Source organism: Carlito syrichta, unplaced genomic scaffold, assembly GCF_000164805.1.
Source record: "Carlito syrichta isolate Samal-C Ts95f unplaced genomic scaffold, Tarsius_syrichta-2.0.1 Scaffold301773, whole genome shotgun sequence".
Classification (NCBI taxonomy): Eukaryota; Metazoa; Chordata; class Mammalia; order Primates; family Tarsiidae; genus Carlito; species Carlito syrichta.
The window spans coordinates 214491-230883 of record NW_007245869.1 but is presented as its reverse complement, the minus strand read 5'-3'; the positions used below and the strand labels follow the sequence as shown (position 1 = coordinate 230883).

The window sequence follows — 16393 nt, the reverse complement described above, 5'->3', positions numbered from 1 at the left end:
CCCGCGGGCTCAGGCAATCCACTCACCTCAGCCTCCCAAGGCGCGGGATTACAGGCTGAGCCACCGAGCCCGGCTCAAAAATATTTTTCTAACAAAAATTTCATGACCAAAATAAGTGTAACATATGACAACTTTTGAAGTAGCAAAATATAACTCTTTACCAATCAGTACATATTTTTTAAAAATATGAAATTTTCTTATTTATCTCAACTCATATTCTACAAGAACAAAAAAGTCTTTTATAAGAAAGAGGTTACTTAATATTTGAAAGAAAAAATACCTTTTCTTAAACATGGATATCGAAATAATTTTAAAATTCCATAGTCATCAGCTGTAACTAAAACTTGGCCAATATAATTTCCATCTACTGAATTTATATCATTGATATCTGAATACTTGGGCCAAATTCCATTGACTTCAAGGCCTGAAACACATGTCCATGAAGCCCAATGAACACCTTTGATTTCTTCTGTACTTGTCACTTCTTTTCCTCCTAAAAATAAATCAGAGTCTTAATTTGAGAAGTTATTCACTTTATTTTCACTTAAGACTTAACTGTACTGATAACATGGTAAATTCTAAAAGTGTAAATATCTTCTGACCCCAGTTAGAGGAAACTACATAAATAGGTAAGTTTGGGTAAAAAGAGAAAACCAAATGCAAGGATTTTTTTAAAAGCCATTACCAAAATCATATTGATTCAGAGACACACAAAGATTTGAATGATTGGCTAAGCAGTTTCACTCATGTGGAAAATAAAACTGAATTCTATTAAAATTATGATACAGAATAGTCATGACAGGGTAAGTTAAAAGGCAAAAGCTGTGAGAAAGTGGGAATCACATATTAAAAAAGAAACCTAAGATACATAGTTGACAAAAAAAAAAAAAGAGAGAGAGAGAGAGAGAAAGAGAGAACTGAAAAAGACCAAAAAGAAAGGATGAGTGGGGTGTCATGTTTATATGAGGTAAGAGGACTTCAGGGTTAAGTCAGTCTTCATGGCATATTGGTTAGTGACTTTTGGGGAAATTCCTTAACTTAATTATGCAGTTTATCTTATTTAATACATTCTTGGAAGACAATGACTAATTCACTAAGCATCATTAACAAATAACATACTAAGAGGTAATACCTTGATGATTCTGCTTTTATTCCTCTTTTTAAAAATCTTTGAGTGAATTCTGTTTTTCAAATTCAGCTTATTCATTATATTATTAATATTTGAAAAGTTAATTTGAGGTAGCCACAAAAATTCCTACACACATTCATAGGAATTATATTTACTTCATTAGGTCCATCCACAAAAATGGCATTTTGACTCTCTAATATACAGTGGGACTTTGCCATATGCTGCTCTCAGTATAAAGTTCAGTAAAAAGTAAATCTGTCTTAGATCCTTCAGGCAAAGGAGTTTTAATTAAGAACCAAAGGATTTAGAATGGTTGGTTGTCAGGGACTGGGAGAAGGTCATGGAAAGATATTGATCGAAGTGTACAAAGTCTCAGTCACACAGAATGAATAAATCCTAGAGATCTAATGTATGTACAGCATGTTGACTACAGTTAGCAATGCTGTATTACTATATAATAAACTGGAAATTTGCTACAAGAGTAGATGTTAAATGTTCTCACCATACATACACACACAAAAATGGTAATTATGTGAGTTGATAGATACATTAGTTAGCTCGACTGAGGAAATCATTTCCCAATGTATGTGTATCAAAATATCACATTGTACATTATAAATATATACAATTTCTTGTGTTGACTATACCTCAATTAAAAAACCAAAATGATTTCAATTTAATAAGGTAGCCTTGTTGAAAAGACCACAATGCCTGAAATATTAGCTCAGATCTTTTTTGATTTCCAATAATCAAATGTAACTTACACTATGCTTCAAGTGAAACTCTAAAATATTGCATAGACACTATAATCTATAAAAAGTATATAATTTACTAGAAATTTTTACCTGGCATCCTATAAAAAAGTCTTTTCCCATTTCCATCATTTGTCTGTAAATATCTACTGTCAGAGGACCAGTCCAGATGAGTGATGAAACTAAGTGATCCAACACATTCACCAACTTTCTTATATCGCTGGGCAACTCCGTAAATGTCAATTGAGCTGTCATTGCATCCAACAGCAAGATAAGTTCCATCTGGTGAATACTTTAACTCATGAATTGCCTCCTTCCTATCCTTAATATGTACAACTTCTGTCATATCTCTGTTAAAATCAAAACATAAGACTATATAAGCAAAAGTCACAACAGAATTCAGTTTTCAAATGTGCATAAAATGACTGTGAGGCTGTATCAAATGTTTATAAACTATAAAATAAATGTAAATAAGACAAGAGTATTAGTTCAGGAATATTTTGTTGAACAGAAATTTATGAGGACAACATATGTCAGAAGTACAAAAAAATGCTGGATTTCAGTTTCTAAGTTATTTTAACCTTAGACATCAACATTAAATTTCTGAAGTCAATAAATAAATAAGGGAAATAACGTCTCGTATTTTTCCAGTTAAAGATGCTATTTATAAATGAGTTTGTAAAAAATGCTTAACTATAAACACTATAATTTTTTCTTTTATCTTTTCTTTTCTTTTTTTTTTTTTTTGAGTTGGAGTCTCACTCTGTCACCTAGGCTGGAATGCAGTGGCATACTCAGAGCTACAGCAGCCTCGACCTGCTGGGCTCAGGTGATACTTCTGCCTTAGTCTTCCAAGTAGCTGGAACTATAGGCATGCGCCAGCACACCCAACTAATTTTTCTTGATTTATTGTAGAGATGAGGTCTCACCAAGTTGCTCAGGCTGGTCTCAGACCCCTGGACTCAGGCAATCCTCTTGTCTCAGTCTCCAAAGTGCTGGGATTACAGGCTGGAGACACCACGCCCAGCTGAACACTATAATTTTCCCAATTTTTTTGTAATGAGTCAAATGTGCAAAATTATATCCAGAAAATAAGAAAGGAAGAATTGATTTATATTACTTTAGTAATACATTTAAGTGTATGTCTTTACATAGATAGCTACCACTAGTTATTTTATTTCAACCTTTTTGATATTTTTTAATAGACTGCAAATTCTTCCCTTAGGGACCATGTCAACCAGTGAAGTTGAACATTTTTTTCAATGACGGGCTTTCATATAATTGATAATAACCAAAATAAACCAGGCTTTGGTAACAGCCATAAAAATGGATAAACAGTTTAACACAACTGAGTTTCCAAAGTTGTGGAATCAGTGGGTAGAGGAGGAGAAGTAGGGGAGAGAGAGGCAGGAAGGGAGAAGTGGCAGGAGGAAGCGAAAATTCTTAATTCCTATTAGCATCAGGTACTTTTCTCCATATAAATTTTGCCTTCGTTGACTTACTTGTTACATGTGCGGGAATTAATCTTCAGTTGTATTTGGGCCTCTATACAACTGGGGTCTATCATTACAGTAGTGATTACTCTGGTCAATATAGTGTTAGAAATAGAAAAGGAGCCCTAAGATAAACCCAAGATTGTATTATTTAAAGCTTTGTACTTTTTCAAGCTTTCCTTGTCAACACCCCTCTTGCCTTAGACCTTGTAAGTTGCAAGGCCCTCTTGCTAAGTACAGACTCACAGCAACACTACATGTCCCTGTGACTCCTTTAAGTTATAATTAAATCCACACATCTTATTTCCTTTTGCCCCTATATCTATCTGGCTATTCATCTGTATCTATATGAAGCCAGATTTTTAAGACACCTAAGGCACTATTTGATAGATTTTATCTTTATGCATACTTTATTAAAATATTATAATCGTAATCTTCACAACCTTAATCAAAATGTGTCTGGAAAATTCTTCAGAATTATTTTGGTTTTTTTTTAATAGCATTTTTGTTTTAGAGACTTAATTGCTTAATGAGAGAAATAAGAATGGCTTATTATTCCAGGTTTTCTGTTACCATGCCCCCTGCCCACTAATACACACACACACACACACACACACACACACACACACACACACACAAAGCAATAGTGATGAAGAGAGAGATTTTGGTTAACTGTTTTTACAGTATGTTATGTTGCTATGTCAACATTATGGATTTTATGACTGCTCTTTCTATGAAGTCTCTCTGACAAATTAAAGGAAAGAAGGACTATTAGATGAAAATTTGTTAATTTTTAAAACATTTGGAATTAAGTCTCCTGGAACACTGATACATGACTGCTATGACTTCTTTTAAGAAGCAGAAGGAGGTCAAAGCCTGGGAATACTCACACATGAACAGTTTGTAACACATCACAAAGTAAAGGTACACAGTGGATCAGAGAGTGTAACAAAAGAGTCATTCCTAGCTGAGGGATTCTGGAGAGGCATACACAGGGAGTAGAGCACATAGCTATGATGTCTAAACTTTATTCCGAGAAATGAATGGAACTTAGCTCAGCAGAAGAGGAATTGGGAAATGAAGGACCCATGTTCCAGCAGAGACAATAGTAAACAAAAGAGCTGATGGCAAGAGAAAGAATTCAAGTCCAGCTTGAGAAGGTCAATGTAGTTGCAATGACACAGCAAAGAGTTTAGTTTGGGAAGAGAAGCTAAGTAAAATTGTGAAGGGCCTCATAGGTCTTGTTAAGATTTTTGGCCTTTCGGAAGTGGATGTGACGTGGGGAACAGATGAACACTGTCACTGTAACAGGCCTTGAGTAAAGGCCCCAAGCGAAGGCAAGGTATCACTTAATGGCCCCAAGCTCATAGGCAAGGTCTCACTTGGAAGTTCTACATCCTAGCCAAAGGCAGGCTGTGAGAGATACAGCCTGCTACATGAAATGGTATCTCAGATACCCACACATCCGAGTACACATAGGACAGATAAACCCTTAGCTATAACAAGATAACCATGGAACAACTCGCCTTTTAGATAACTACATAATTCCATTAGGGCTCCCTCACAGACCTTGAATCCCTTCCAACTTCCCTTGTACTTGATTACAAAAAAAAATGTGCTAAGTTAATTTAGGACTACTTCTCCATCAGAGGAAAGTGTCCCACCTGGCCCCAGCTTTTCTGTATGTGTTTGTGTCTGTGTCTCTCTTAATCTCTTGCTGCTCTCTCTTGAGACCCTCACAACAACTGTGCGGGTCGTGACATTAGCCTTAGTTTGCAAGGGGAAGATAATGTAGGATATACCAGTTCGATCACTGATCGGGTTCCAAGGTAAAAAACAGATTGAAGGAGTATAATAGTAGGATCAAGACCAATTGAAAGGTTACTGTAGATGGTGGTTTCTCAGACTGCAGAAAAAAAGTGAACTGATGTAAAACACACAACATCATAATATGTATATTCTATACTATTATATCATGTAATACGCACATAGTAAGTATCCATCGATGGATGAATGGATAAATAAATATACATATACAACAGAATACTATTAAGCCTTAAAAAGAAAGAAAATCTTCTCAGTTGCTACAACATGGATGAACCTGGAGAACACTGTGCTTGCGAAATAAGCCAGGCATAGAAGAACAAATATTGCATGATCTCACTTACATGTGCAATCTAAAAGAGTCATACTCACAGAAGAAGAGAGTAGAATGTTATCAGGGGCTGGGGGTGAGAGAGGAAGGAGGGAAAAAGGGAGGGAGGGAGGGAAGAACGGAGGGAGGGAAGGAGAGAGGGAGGAAGGGAGGAAGGAAGATGCTAAGACAGATCTTAAATGTTCTTACCACAACAAAAAAGTATGTGAGGTGGTAAATATGATAACTAGCTTGATGTAATTACATATATGGAAGGACCCTCCCCCCACCCCACACACACACAGAAAAAAAAACAGAGTTATCTTTTGGGGGCTAGCCCCTTGTAGTACAGGCTTCCCTTGCTAGGTAAGTATTCTAGGAACCCATCAGCATTGGTGTACCAACTAGCATTGTTGTGAGAGGTTGAGTTTGGCTTCAGTGAATTCTTTTTTGGAGATTCCTTCAAAGCATTTGACTATTTCATGATGAGTGATTTAAGAATGCACTTGCCAAGACAGCACTGAATGTTCAGCAGTTTTTGACCAAAAATGGCATGACTCCCGTGCCTCACCCTCCCTATTCACCCAATCTCATCCCGGCAAATTTTTTTGTTTACCCAGATGAAAAAAGTCTTCAAAGGGAAACGTTCTGCCAATGTGGAAGAGGTAAAACAAAAAACAGCAGAAGCACTACAAGACATCAAAATGGACAAGTTCAAAAACTGTTTGGACAGTGGAAAAAGCATCTTGATAGGTGTACTGTACAAACAGAGAGTACTTTGAAGATGACTGACTTTAAATATGTAAGAATAAATACACAATTTAAAAAATAAATACATTCTTGCTTTTTGGGGGTCCTCCCTGTGTAGCAAAATTCCATATTATGGTACCATAAATAGATACCATTTTTATTTGTCAATCATGTCTTAATAAAGCCAGGGAGATACAAAAATAACAAATGGTAGATTAGTTGAAAATAATTTTAAAATTGTTAACATTTTCATCACAAAGAAAAGAAATGTGTTAAGAAGATACTGTGACTTTACCCTGGCATACCACCTTATACTCTAAGAATCAGTATGTGATATTCTAATTCATTCTACCTTCCTTTAACCGTAACATAAACACTCCTTAGGCAGGTATTTTAATAATGCTATACTAATGAATCCTGCTTTGCTATTTGGAGAATACAAACCAAACCAAGAAGAAACAGTGACCAGGTAAATTCAGATAAAATAAGAACACTATTTTGTGAGTTAGAATTTTTTGGTCAAACTATGGAGGCATTTATTAGTCAGAATAATCCTTCCAATAATCCTATTGGCAGTGTTGAATTCAGTTGCTAAAATTTAGCCTTATTAGAAATAAGAAATTTTTAACCAGTTTACTGCTACAATAATTGAAAGGATAGGTAAGTGTATAACTAAACATAATAATAATCATGATTTCTGAATGCATATCAACTATATGACAGAAACTCTTTACATGCATCTTACATTCTTGTAAAACCTCTATAAGTTAGCATTCTGATTCCAGTACTTCTAATAGTTTCATTTCTTATAAGCAAGGAAAAATGAAGTTAACCACAAATATTATTATTCCTAGGTAATGTCTAGGTGTTTCTTTGTATGATTTCCAACCTGCAAAACTAAATAGCAGCCTCCAAAGAAATTATACAACCAATGAAAAGACAGATGTTCAATCTTAGATGATGATGGTTACAGAGATTCTAGAATCAATAACCAAATCAGTGCTCCAATTATAACAGTATGGAGAGCCCTACTGAGAAGTTTCATAATCTCTTATCTTAGTTAAAGAAGTTGTTTTGGGCCAGGCACAGTGGTTCATGACTGGAATCCCAGTACTTTAGAAGGCTAAGGTGGAAGAGAGCTTTACACCAGGAATTCAAGATCAGTCTGGGCAAAATGGTGAGACCTCATCTCTACAAAATCTTTTTTAAAAAATTAGGCATGGTAGTGTGTGCTGATAGTCCTAGCTACTTGGGAGGCTGAGGTAGGAGGATCACGTGAGCCCAGGAGTTTGAGGCTACAGTGAGCTATGATTGTGCCACTGTATCCCAGCCTGAGTGACAGAGCAAGACTTCCATCTCCAAATAAATAAATAAATAAACACTGTTTAGCGGTTTTGGCATGACAGTCTCTGGGGGGAAGCTATAATTGATATTCAAATTTTTATATAGTTAAATGGCAATTTAAAACTTCCATTTTATGAGGCCCCTAGAGTAGTTCAATCCTTTCCTTCATCAGGACAGAAGGTAGAGTGGTCGTTAGGAGCTTGGAGGAGGGAGAAACGGGGAATTATTGCTTGATGTGTCCTGAGTTCAGTTTGGGAAGATATAAACATTCTGGAGATGGATTATGGTGATAGTTGCACAACGTTGATACCACTGAGATATACATTTAAAAATGGCTGAAATGTAAGTTTTACGCTATGTGTATTTTACCACAATAAAAAATTAGCTTAAGATAAAAATTTAAGATAAAAATCTCATCATATCCCATTATAAAATGCCATCTGAGAAAGAAGAGTCAGCATGCAGAGAAGCTCGGAAATGCAAGAGAATATGGTGTAATTGATGTAGTGAAAGAAGTTTGATGCAGATGAGAGAAAGAGACATAGGCAGAGATCAGCAGGAAGGAGAGACGCCACACACCATGCTCAGTTTCATGAACCTCACCCCAAGGCCAGTGCATGGCCTTTCGCATACCTTAGGAAGAAGTGAAATGCAAACAATTGTTTGAAAAGGAATCACCATTGCTGTAGAGTGAAGAAAAGTCTCAAGGGAAGCAAGACAGGAGGTAAGAAGGCCAGCTAAAAAGCTATTCCAGTCCAGAGAGGGCAGAAGCCTGCTGGAGAGGACAGTGGGGAGAACAACAGAAGGAGAGTGTCTAACAGCTAGCTAGGAAGGAGATACTCAAAACTCTGTGATTAACCAGACACAGGGGGAGGAGGACAGAAAGGGGTCAGGACTGGGCAACTGTGTAATGGGTCTTACCATTCACTAAGCTAAAGAAAGACTTCCTAAGTATTTACCCTTGTGAACAGGTATGGATTTGATTGGCTGCCTAGAATTCAGTTGAATGCACTACCTATACTTCAACACAAAATATTAATTGCTTTAACATTACCAAAGGAAGAGATGGAGGCATTTTTTTGTTTTCAAAGAATGAAGTTGCAAACAACAACAGCAACAAAAACCCTTTACCTATTTTTACCAGCCTCAGGGTTGTTCAATGGCAGGGGATCATTACTGAAAATCTTTACCAAGAAAAGGAAGTTGGGACCCAAATTTACGGCTCAAAATTTTAGCCATTTGTCTACTAAGCATACCTAGCCTCCCAAACCAAGGTTTTTATTTTGAGACAGAGTCTTGCTCTGTCACCCAGGCTGGAGTGCAGTGGCGTAATCATGGTTCACCGCAGCTTAATCTTCTTGGGCTCAGTGATCCTCCTGCCTCAGCCTCCTGAGTAGCTGAGACTACAGGAGGGCGCCCAGCTAATTTTTTATTTTTAGTAGAGATGAGGTCTTGCTATGTTGCCCAGACTGGTCTCAAACTCTTGGCCTCAAGTGATTCTCTTGCCTTGGCATCCCAAAGTGCTGAGATTACAGGCATGAACCACTGTACCTGGCTGCAAACCAAGGTTTTTGTGCTTATTTACTATTCTAACAATCTTATTTTTATTAACTAGTATTAATTTATTAACTTATTAACTTTGATTAAACTAGTATTTGAAATATATATATAACAATAAGGAGGAGGAAATAAAAGAATGGGTAAAAGCAGAGTACTGTATGTTCTTTCTATTTCTACCCTAACACCATACCTTACTCTAAGTACAGTGAACGAGCCATCTTTCATTCCAAGGGCAAGATGGATTCCATCTGCATTTACAGCTGCACAACGAATGGGTTCTTCCATATTACACCTTGCTATTAATGCATGATCCACTAGGCTCCATATCCTGTAACATTGAATTAAGAAAATAAAAAAGAATAGTTAACTAATGCATACTTTAAAAATAATGAAAATATTTTGGCTGAAATAACAATCTCACTTTAAGTAAGATAAATCTAGATATTTTAACTGTCTTTGTGGCAAGAAGGCAAGAAATTCTAATCTATGAAAATGAGACTATTGTTCACGTGGAAATGACAGTCATTATCATAACCTTTTATTTTAAAGCAATGCAATGACACTGATTTTTTTCTAATCATTCATTTTTTTAGGTAGATGATTTTGACCCTGAACAGAGAGAGAGAGAGAGAGAGAGAGAGAGAGAGAGAGAGAGAGAGTGTGTGTGTGTGTGTGTGTGTGTGTGTGTGTGTGTGTGTGTGTGTGTGTGTGTGTGTGTACTGGAAGAATATATTGGAAAACTTTTAGAATTAATTTTGGGGATAATTTCTCTATGATACAATCTCAGGATTCATTAAATAAAATATTGATAAATTCAGCTATATAAAACAAAATAACAACAACAACAAAATACTTGTGCATGGCAAAAACAACCTAGACAAAGTAAAAAAGCAAGTACCAACATGGTGAAATTATTTGCAACTTACATTACAGACAAAGGGCTAATATCTATAATATAGGAAAAGTTGCTTAAAAGAAGAAAGAAAAAATCAACAACCCTATAGGAAAATGAAGGCAAGAAATGTGAGCGGTTCATAGAAATGATTCTAGGGAACCATCTAATTATTTTTAAAACTAGTTAAATGCAGGAAAAGAGTTAAGCGCTTTTCAGCCTTTTCCATACAAACTGTATCCAGGATAATATAATTATAATATATAATATTATATTATAGAACTATAATAGCTAACAAATGATAAATAACAGAATATCACCATTTGAAATTCTTAATAAAATTATAGATCTAGGCCATGTATTCTCAACAGGGACACTACTTCTCCAAAAGGGGTAAAAATGAGTACTTAGCAGTAAAAAAAATCTTAACTATTACAACAATCTGTGTTCTTCTAAAGGGCCACAGTACAAAATGAGATATGCAATTGCCTGTAGTATTAAAATTTTTCAGAGAAAGGGCACAATTAGAAAAAAAAGTCTAGGAAGTCTAATGGGGAAAGAACAATAACCAAAAAGGTTGAGAAACACTGACCTAGACAATAACGATGAGCAGCTGCTGATACAAAAGAAGGGGACCACACAGCACAGCCCATCCAGCAGGGGTGCAGTGCACATGGCTCCCAGGAACATGCCTGGAAAAATTCATAGCTGTATCTCCACAAGAATTCAGGTCTAGCTATCAGTTTACAGCTTACAAGGAAACAGAGAGTGTGTTCAGATAAACTACAGGTATGCAACTAGCCAAATTCAGAATGTGGGTGAAGACCTCATCTCCTCAATGTAAGAAGTAAAAAAGGAAGAAAAGAAGTTACAAAATAAAAGACATTGAAAAGATGTATCAGTAATCGCAATATATGGACCTTATCTGGATCCTAATTCTAAGAAACCACCAAATTTTTTAAAGAGATAATTAGGGGATTCCCACACTGGTTGGATATTTTTTATGTTAACGGAATGCTGTGTGATAACAGTATTGTGGTGATGCTTAGAGTTATCTTTTAAGGATATAAGCTGAAACACTTATAGAATAAATGGGGGAAATGACAAACTGACAAAAATATCTCAACTCTAACAACTGATCAATGGTTCTCAAACTTTTGTATATATTATAGTTCACTTGAAGTCCTGTTAAATAACAAATTGCTGCATTTCTGGTAACTAGGTCCTGGAAAAAGCCTGAGAATTTGCATTTCTTACAAGTTGCTAGGTGAGGCTGATGCTGCTGTTCCAGGCACCACACTTTGAGAACTGCTGTCATAGACAAAGAGCTAATTTCTTTAATATGTAGACAGAGATTACTAGATTCTATTTTAAATCAATTAGAGAAAAAGACCAATGAACTAATGGAAAAATAGACAAAGAGCTTGAACAGACAAGTCACAGAAATGACCAATGTATTCTATTTCACAGAAAAGAAATGACCAATGTATTCAATGTATATGAAAGAAACAAATATTTTCACAATATAATGAGATATAATTTTTCACCTTTTGGGGTTATAATTAGTGCTAGCAGCAATATGGGAAGATAGGTATTGTCATATGTTGACAACAGGTGTATAAATTGCTGTAGCCTCTGTGTAAGACATTATCTATCAAAATGTAAAACACATTCATCCTTTGAACACTGCCAAGAACTGATCACAGAGATATTCACACATGTACAAGATGACATGTGTATAATGATATCCATTGCAAGCAAGTTATTAAATACATAAAAACTAGAAGAAACTAATCTTCCATCAGTAATGGATTAGTTGAATAAATTACAGTATATTCATGCAGTGAAATATTATATGGCAGTTAACATTCTGTACATTCTGATATGGAACAAAATCCATGTCATGTATTTTTAAGAGAGAAAAACCAAAATCTTATTAATAGTTAATTCTGTTAATTTTAAGTACCTATTAATCACATTCATTTGTTATTACCATAAGCTGATAAGGTGTTTTAAGTTTCCTTTATGTTTTATCTAAGGATAAACTCCAGCCTATGCACTTACTTTATAATCTGCTTACCTGACCGAACGATCGTCACTTCCAGTCACAGCCAAAGGTTTAGTAGGATGGACAGCGAGGGCCCAAAGTTCCCCTTCACAATGCCCTTGCATAATTAGGAAAGGTTTATTTCTTTCTTGTACTACAATTTCAAAAATTTCACTGTCCTGTGTTCCAACTAGAATATGGTCACCTCGCCAACAAACACTTCTCACAGACAAACCTAGAAAAAAGTAAATTGTATTTAATCTATAGCGCTGTAATAACACAATGACAATCTTCTGAAACCGAAGTTGATTTTTGTGCCTTTTATACCTCAGATGTGAGACAAAAAGAAATGTGCAAGTCCTTGATTCCCTACTCACATTTTCTTCAATTGTTCATGTTGTTTTCTACAAGAAATGATTCTCTCTTCTCATAGACTTAATTTCTACCCATCCTTTAAGACGTTACTCTGCTTCCTTCTCTTTGTTAGCAACTCCAGCAATGTCTGACTACTTCCTCAGTCAAAGTCTTATAACACCCACGGTCTGCATCATTCAGTAAGTACTTACTCCATAAGTAAATCACCTTTCTAGAGCTGTATTGTGTTATTTTTCTCTCATAATAATCTGACTTTTCACTTGCCCATATTTCATTTTTTCAACATGCTCATAAAACCACTAAGATGAGAGAATTTTATTTTTCTGTGTACTTCACAATCCCTTTTGTAAGCTTAGGAAAGTTACCGTTTTTCTCAGTTTTCTCACCTGTATTATATAACCAATCTAAAGATACTGTGTGCTTCACAATGTTCTTGTGAGAATCAAATAAGAAAAAATGAACAAATTATTTTGTAAGTTCTAAATTATAATACTGCTGAGCAAAAGTAATGAAAATAGAAAATAGTTGACATTCATACGCTTATGATGTGCCATTCTTCTAAAGATCTGACACATATAAATTTATTTCATACTGAATTTATTCTTATTATCCTCAATTTATAGATGAGGCTAAATAACGAGACCAAGGTTACTCAACTTGGAAGTGACCGGAATATGATTTAAGCACAGACCTACCCTTGTAGTACAAGACACACTAGTGAGGGGTATGTTAATTTTTATAGTAAGAGATACTGTTTTATTTACATCAATTTTTTTAATTCCCAAAAGAAAAAAATCTTCCAATTGCTGACAAATTCAGATGAAGGAAAAACACATCTACAACACACTTAAATCATCCTGAATGAAAGTTCCTCCAGCTCCAATATACATTATTTAAAACAGCTTATTTGCTAACTAGTTATATCTAGTATTGTAATAGTAAAATACTTTCAAAATTCAAGGTCACATAAGCAAGTGCCTGACACATCCCTCTGTAGGTTCCATTACAACAGGAACTAGATGTATGAAAGAATCTTTCTCATAACAGTGAGCCTAAACTCTCTACAAGCAAAATTTGTCCTTAATAGAAGAATTTCAATTAAATGTATGCAGTGTAAAGTGGCAAATGTCAGTCTTATCTATATTGACAAAACATAAATTTTTATTTACAGAAAGAAACAATTTTTGGTACATGCAGAGTTTGCCTAATAATGAGACATTTGTTCTGTTATTACCTTTATACCCCTGGTCTGTCTCCCTGAGATCAATCACAGTAATCGGTTTAAAAGTTAAATCCCAAAGACGAACGCAGCCATCTCTGCCACCGGTAGCAAATCCTTCCTCACAAGCATTCATGCTAAAAATCCCTGCCTGGGAGAGGAAATGAATAATTCAATAACATGTGCCTTTTAAGAGCATCCACGACATGAAGGTAGAAACCATGCAAATCCATTTAACAGTATTTTGGTATGACATAAGAGTAAACACATACATCAGAAAACACAAAAGAAAATACAGAAATAAAGCCATAGGAACTTATACCATTGCCTCTTGAATAACATGGGTTTGAGCTGCGTTGTTTCACTTAAATGGATTTTTTTCAATAAATACAGTTGGCTCTCCCATATTCAAGAGTCTTGTATAGGCAACCAAACACAGATCACAAAACAGGATTTGCAGGTTGCAAAACCCAAGGATACAGAGGGCCAATTTTTCATATCCAGGTTCCGCAGGACAAGACTTGAGTATGTGAGGATTTTGGTATCTGTGGGGTTCCCGGAACCAATCTTTCAAAGTTAGCAAGGGATGATGTATATAACCAAGGTTGTACTTAATGATATGGACATAATATAGAAGAAAATAGATTTAAACCCTATGCCATATGTAAAAATAAATTTTAGATAGACTTAAAATTCTAAATATAAAAAAACCTAAAAATGTTAGAAAAAATCAAAACAACATTTATATAATGTTGGGCTGTGAGTGGACTTTCTATGCATGGCAGGTCACCCACAAGCCAAAAAGGAAAAATCTTAAATGCTTTCATGTGAGAAAATATATCATAAACAAAGAGAAACAGATTGGGGAAATATTTGCAACATGTATGACTATCAAAAGATTAATAACTCTAGTATGTGAGTGAATAAAGGAGAGAAAAACAGTTGAACAACCAAAAAAAAGAGTCAATGAATAGAAAAGGAGTCCAAATAGTCAGCAAATACATGAAATTTCACAACTAGAAAGAAACATAATTCTAATTCAAACAAGTTACCATTTTTCACCCAGAAGATAAGCAAAAATTTACAACACTGGTAGTATTCTGTGTTGACAAATATGAGGAAACTAGTATTTTTTTATATACTGATGGTGAGAATTTGAACTGCCAAAACTATAATGGAAAAAAATCAGTTATTTTTGGTCTTCAGGTATTTCGCTGAAATCTAGCCTTGTAATAGTGGTTCTCTAACACATTCAGGATGCTTCTACCTGAAGAGACAACTGGTAACAACGTGGCAGCTCTATGCTATCCAGCCCCCTTCACTTTGTGAGGGGAGAGAAGCTCAACTGCTAAAAATCTCCAAAAAAAAAAAAAAAAACTACAAGTTTTAATGACAGATTTCTTTTTCTTAGTTAATAAGTTATTTATATGAAAATCTCATGTTGTACAAATATTAAATCCCTTGCCACTCATTTAAAGAATCTTTTAGTTACTATTATTACTTTCTTAGAACTGTACCCAAATTTCTCTCTTGTAAGTTAGCCTCAAGAGCACTAGCTTTAGTCTATGTGATTAATCTAGAATACTTTTAGATTGGAGTAAACAGCTTTTCTGTAACACTATGCTGAGAAAGACACCATACTAAAGCAATGACTTTAACAAGGTATGACTTTACCTTGAAATATTATATGGCAGTTAACATTCTGTACATTCTGATATGGAACAAAATCCATGTCATGTATTTTTAAGAGAAAAAAACCAAAATCTTATTAATAGTTAATTCTGTTAATTTTAAGTACCTATTAATCACATTCATTGGTTATTACCATAAGCTGATAAGGTGTTTTAAGTTTCCTTTATGTTTTATCTAAGGTAAACTCCAGCCTATGCACTTACTTTATAATCTGCTTACCTGACGGAACGATCGTCACTTCCAGTCACAGCTAAATTAGTTATACTAATTTAGTAAATATCTTATTGTATAATGTTTCTTTATTGAAATCTTGAAAATAGAAAATTAATTCTGCTGGAATAGCATTTTCCAAGCAACTAAGCTGATTAGAAACAATATATTATGCAGTCTGTCATTCTAAGGCAAGAAGGTTAAGTAGCTAACATCTAAAAGTGTTGGAAATACTTAAATATACTTACAGCATGGGCTCCTTGTATCGTTCGTATAAGATTGATTCCTTTCCAAACATATATATCACCATTGAGCGCACCAGAATATGTTAATTCATCCCTTGCACAGGCTAGACACAATATTGTCTGAAGATCACCTGTCTTACCAAAGACACCTCGTTTTGGGGTCAGAGCATTTCCACATAAACTCCAAAACTAAAAGATACACAATATAATCAAATTACCAAAAAATTCTTATAAAATAAAGCAAAACATTTCCAGTACTTTGATGCTCTCTTAGAGCAGTGGACTAGAAATTGCCTAAGACACTGCTTTGTGATAAAATAGTATTCAGTATTCACATTCTCCTCCTAGAGTTGTCAAAAGCTATGTTACAGCATAGCCTTAGTCACTGGTTTCAATCTTTCTCTGTAAGAATAAGGGGGTTTTTAAATATGCTATATTTTCTTTAGGTTCCTGAAAAAAAATCTACATGAAATGTAGGTAAAATAGTTGGGAACGGGTTAGCAATGAAAATGAAGGTAAGTCACCATACACTAATAGAAAAAAGATCAAAT

The 16393-nt window shown here is 35.0% G+C and overlaps 1 protein-coding gene across 1 annotated transcript in view; it reads right to left on the bottom strand.

Moving 5' to 3' along the window:
• Positions 1–16393, bottom strand: part of LOC103257498 (echinoderm microtubule-associated protein-like 5) — an 85894-nt gene that overhangs the window by 40024 nt on the left and 29477 nt on the right. The window contains exons 5-10 of the mRNA XM_021710970.1: positions 15846–16031; positions 13711–13846; positions 12135–12336; positions 9353–9490; positions 1975–2231; positions 281–493 (exon numbers count right to left, since the gene is read on the bottom strand). Coding sequence (XP_021566645.1) covers positions 281–493; positions 1975–2231; positions 9353–9490; positions 12135–12336; positions 13711–13846; positions 15846–16031 — 1132 coding nt within the window. The remainder of the gene's footprint in view (positions 1–280; positions 494–1974; positions 2232–9352; positions 9491–12134; positions 12337–13710; positions 13847–15845; positions 16032–16393) is intronic.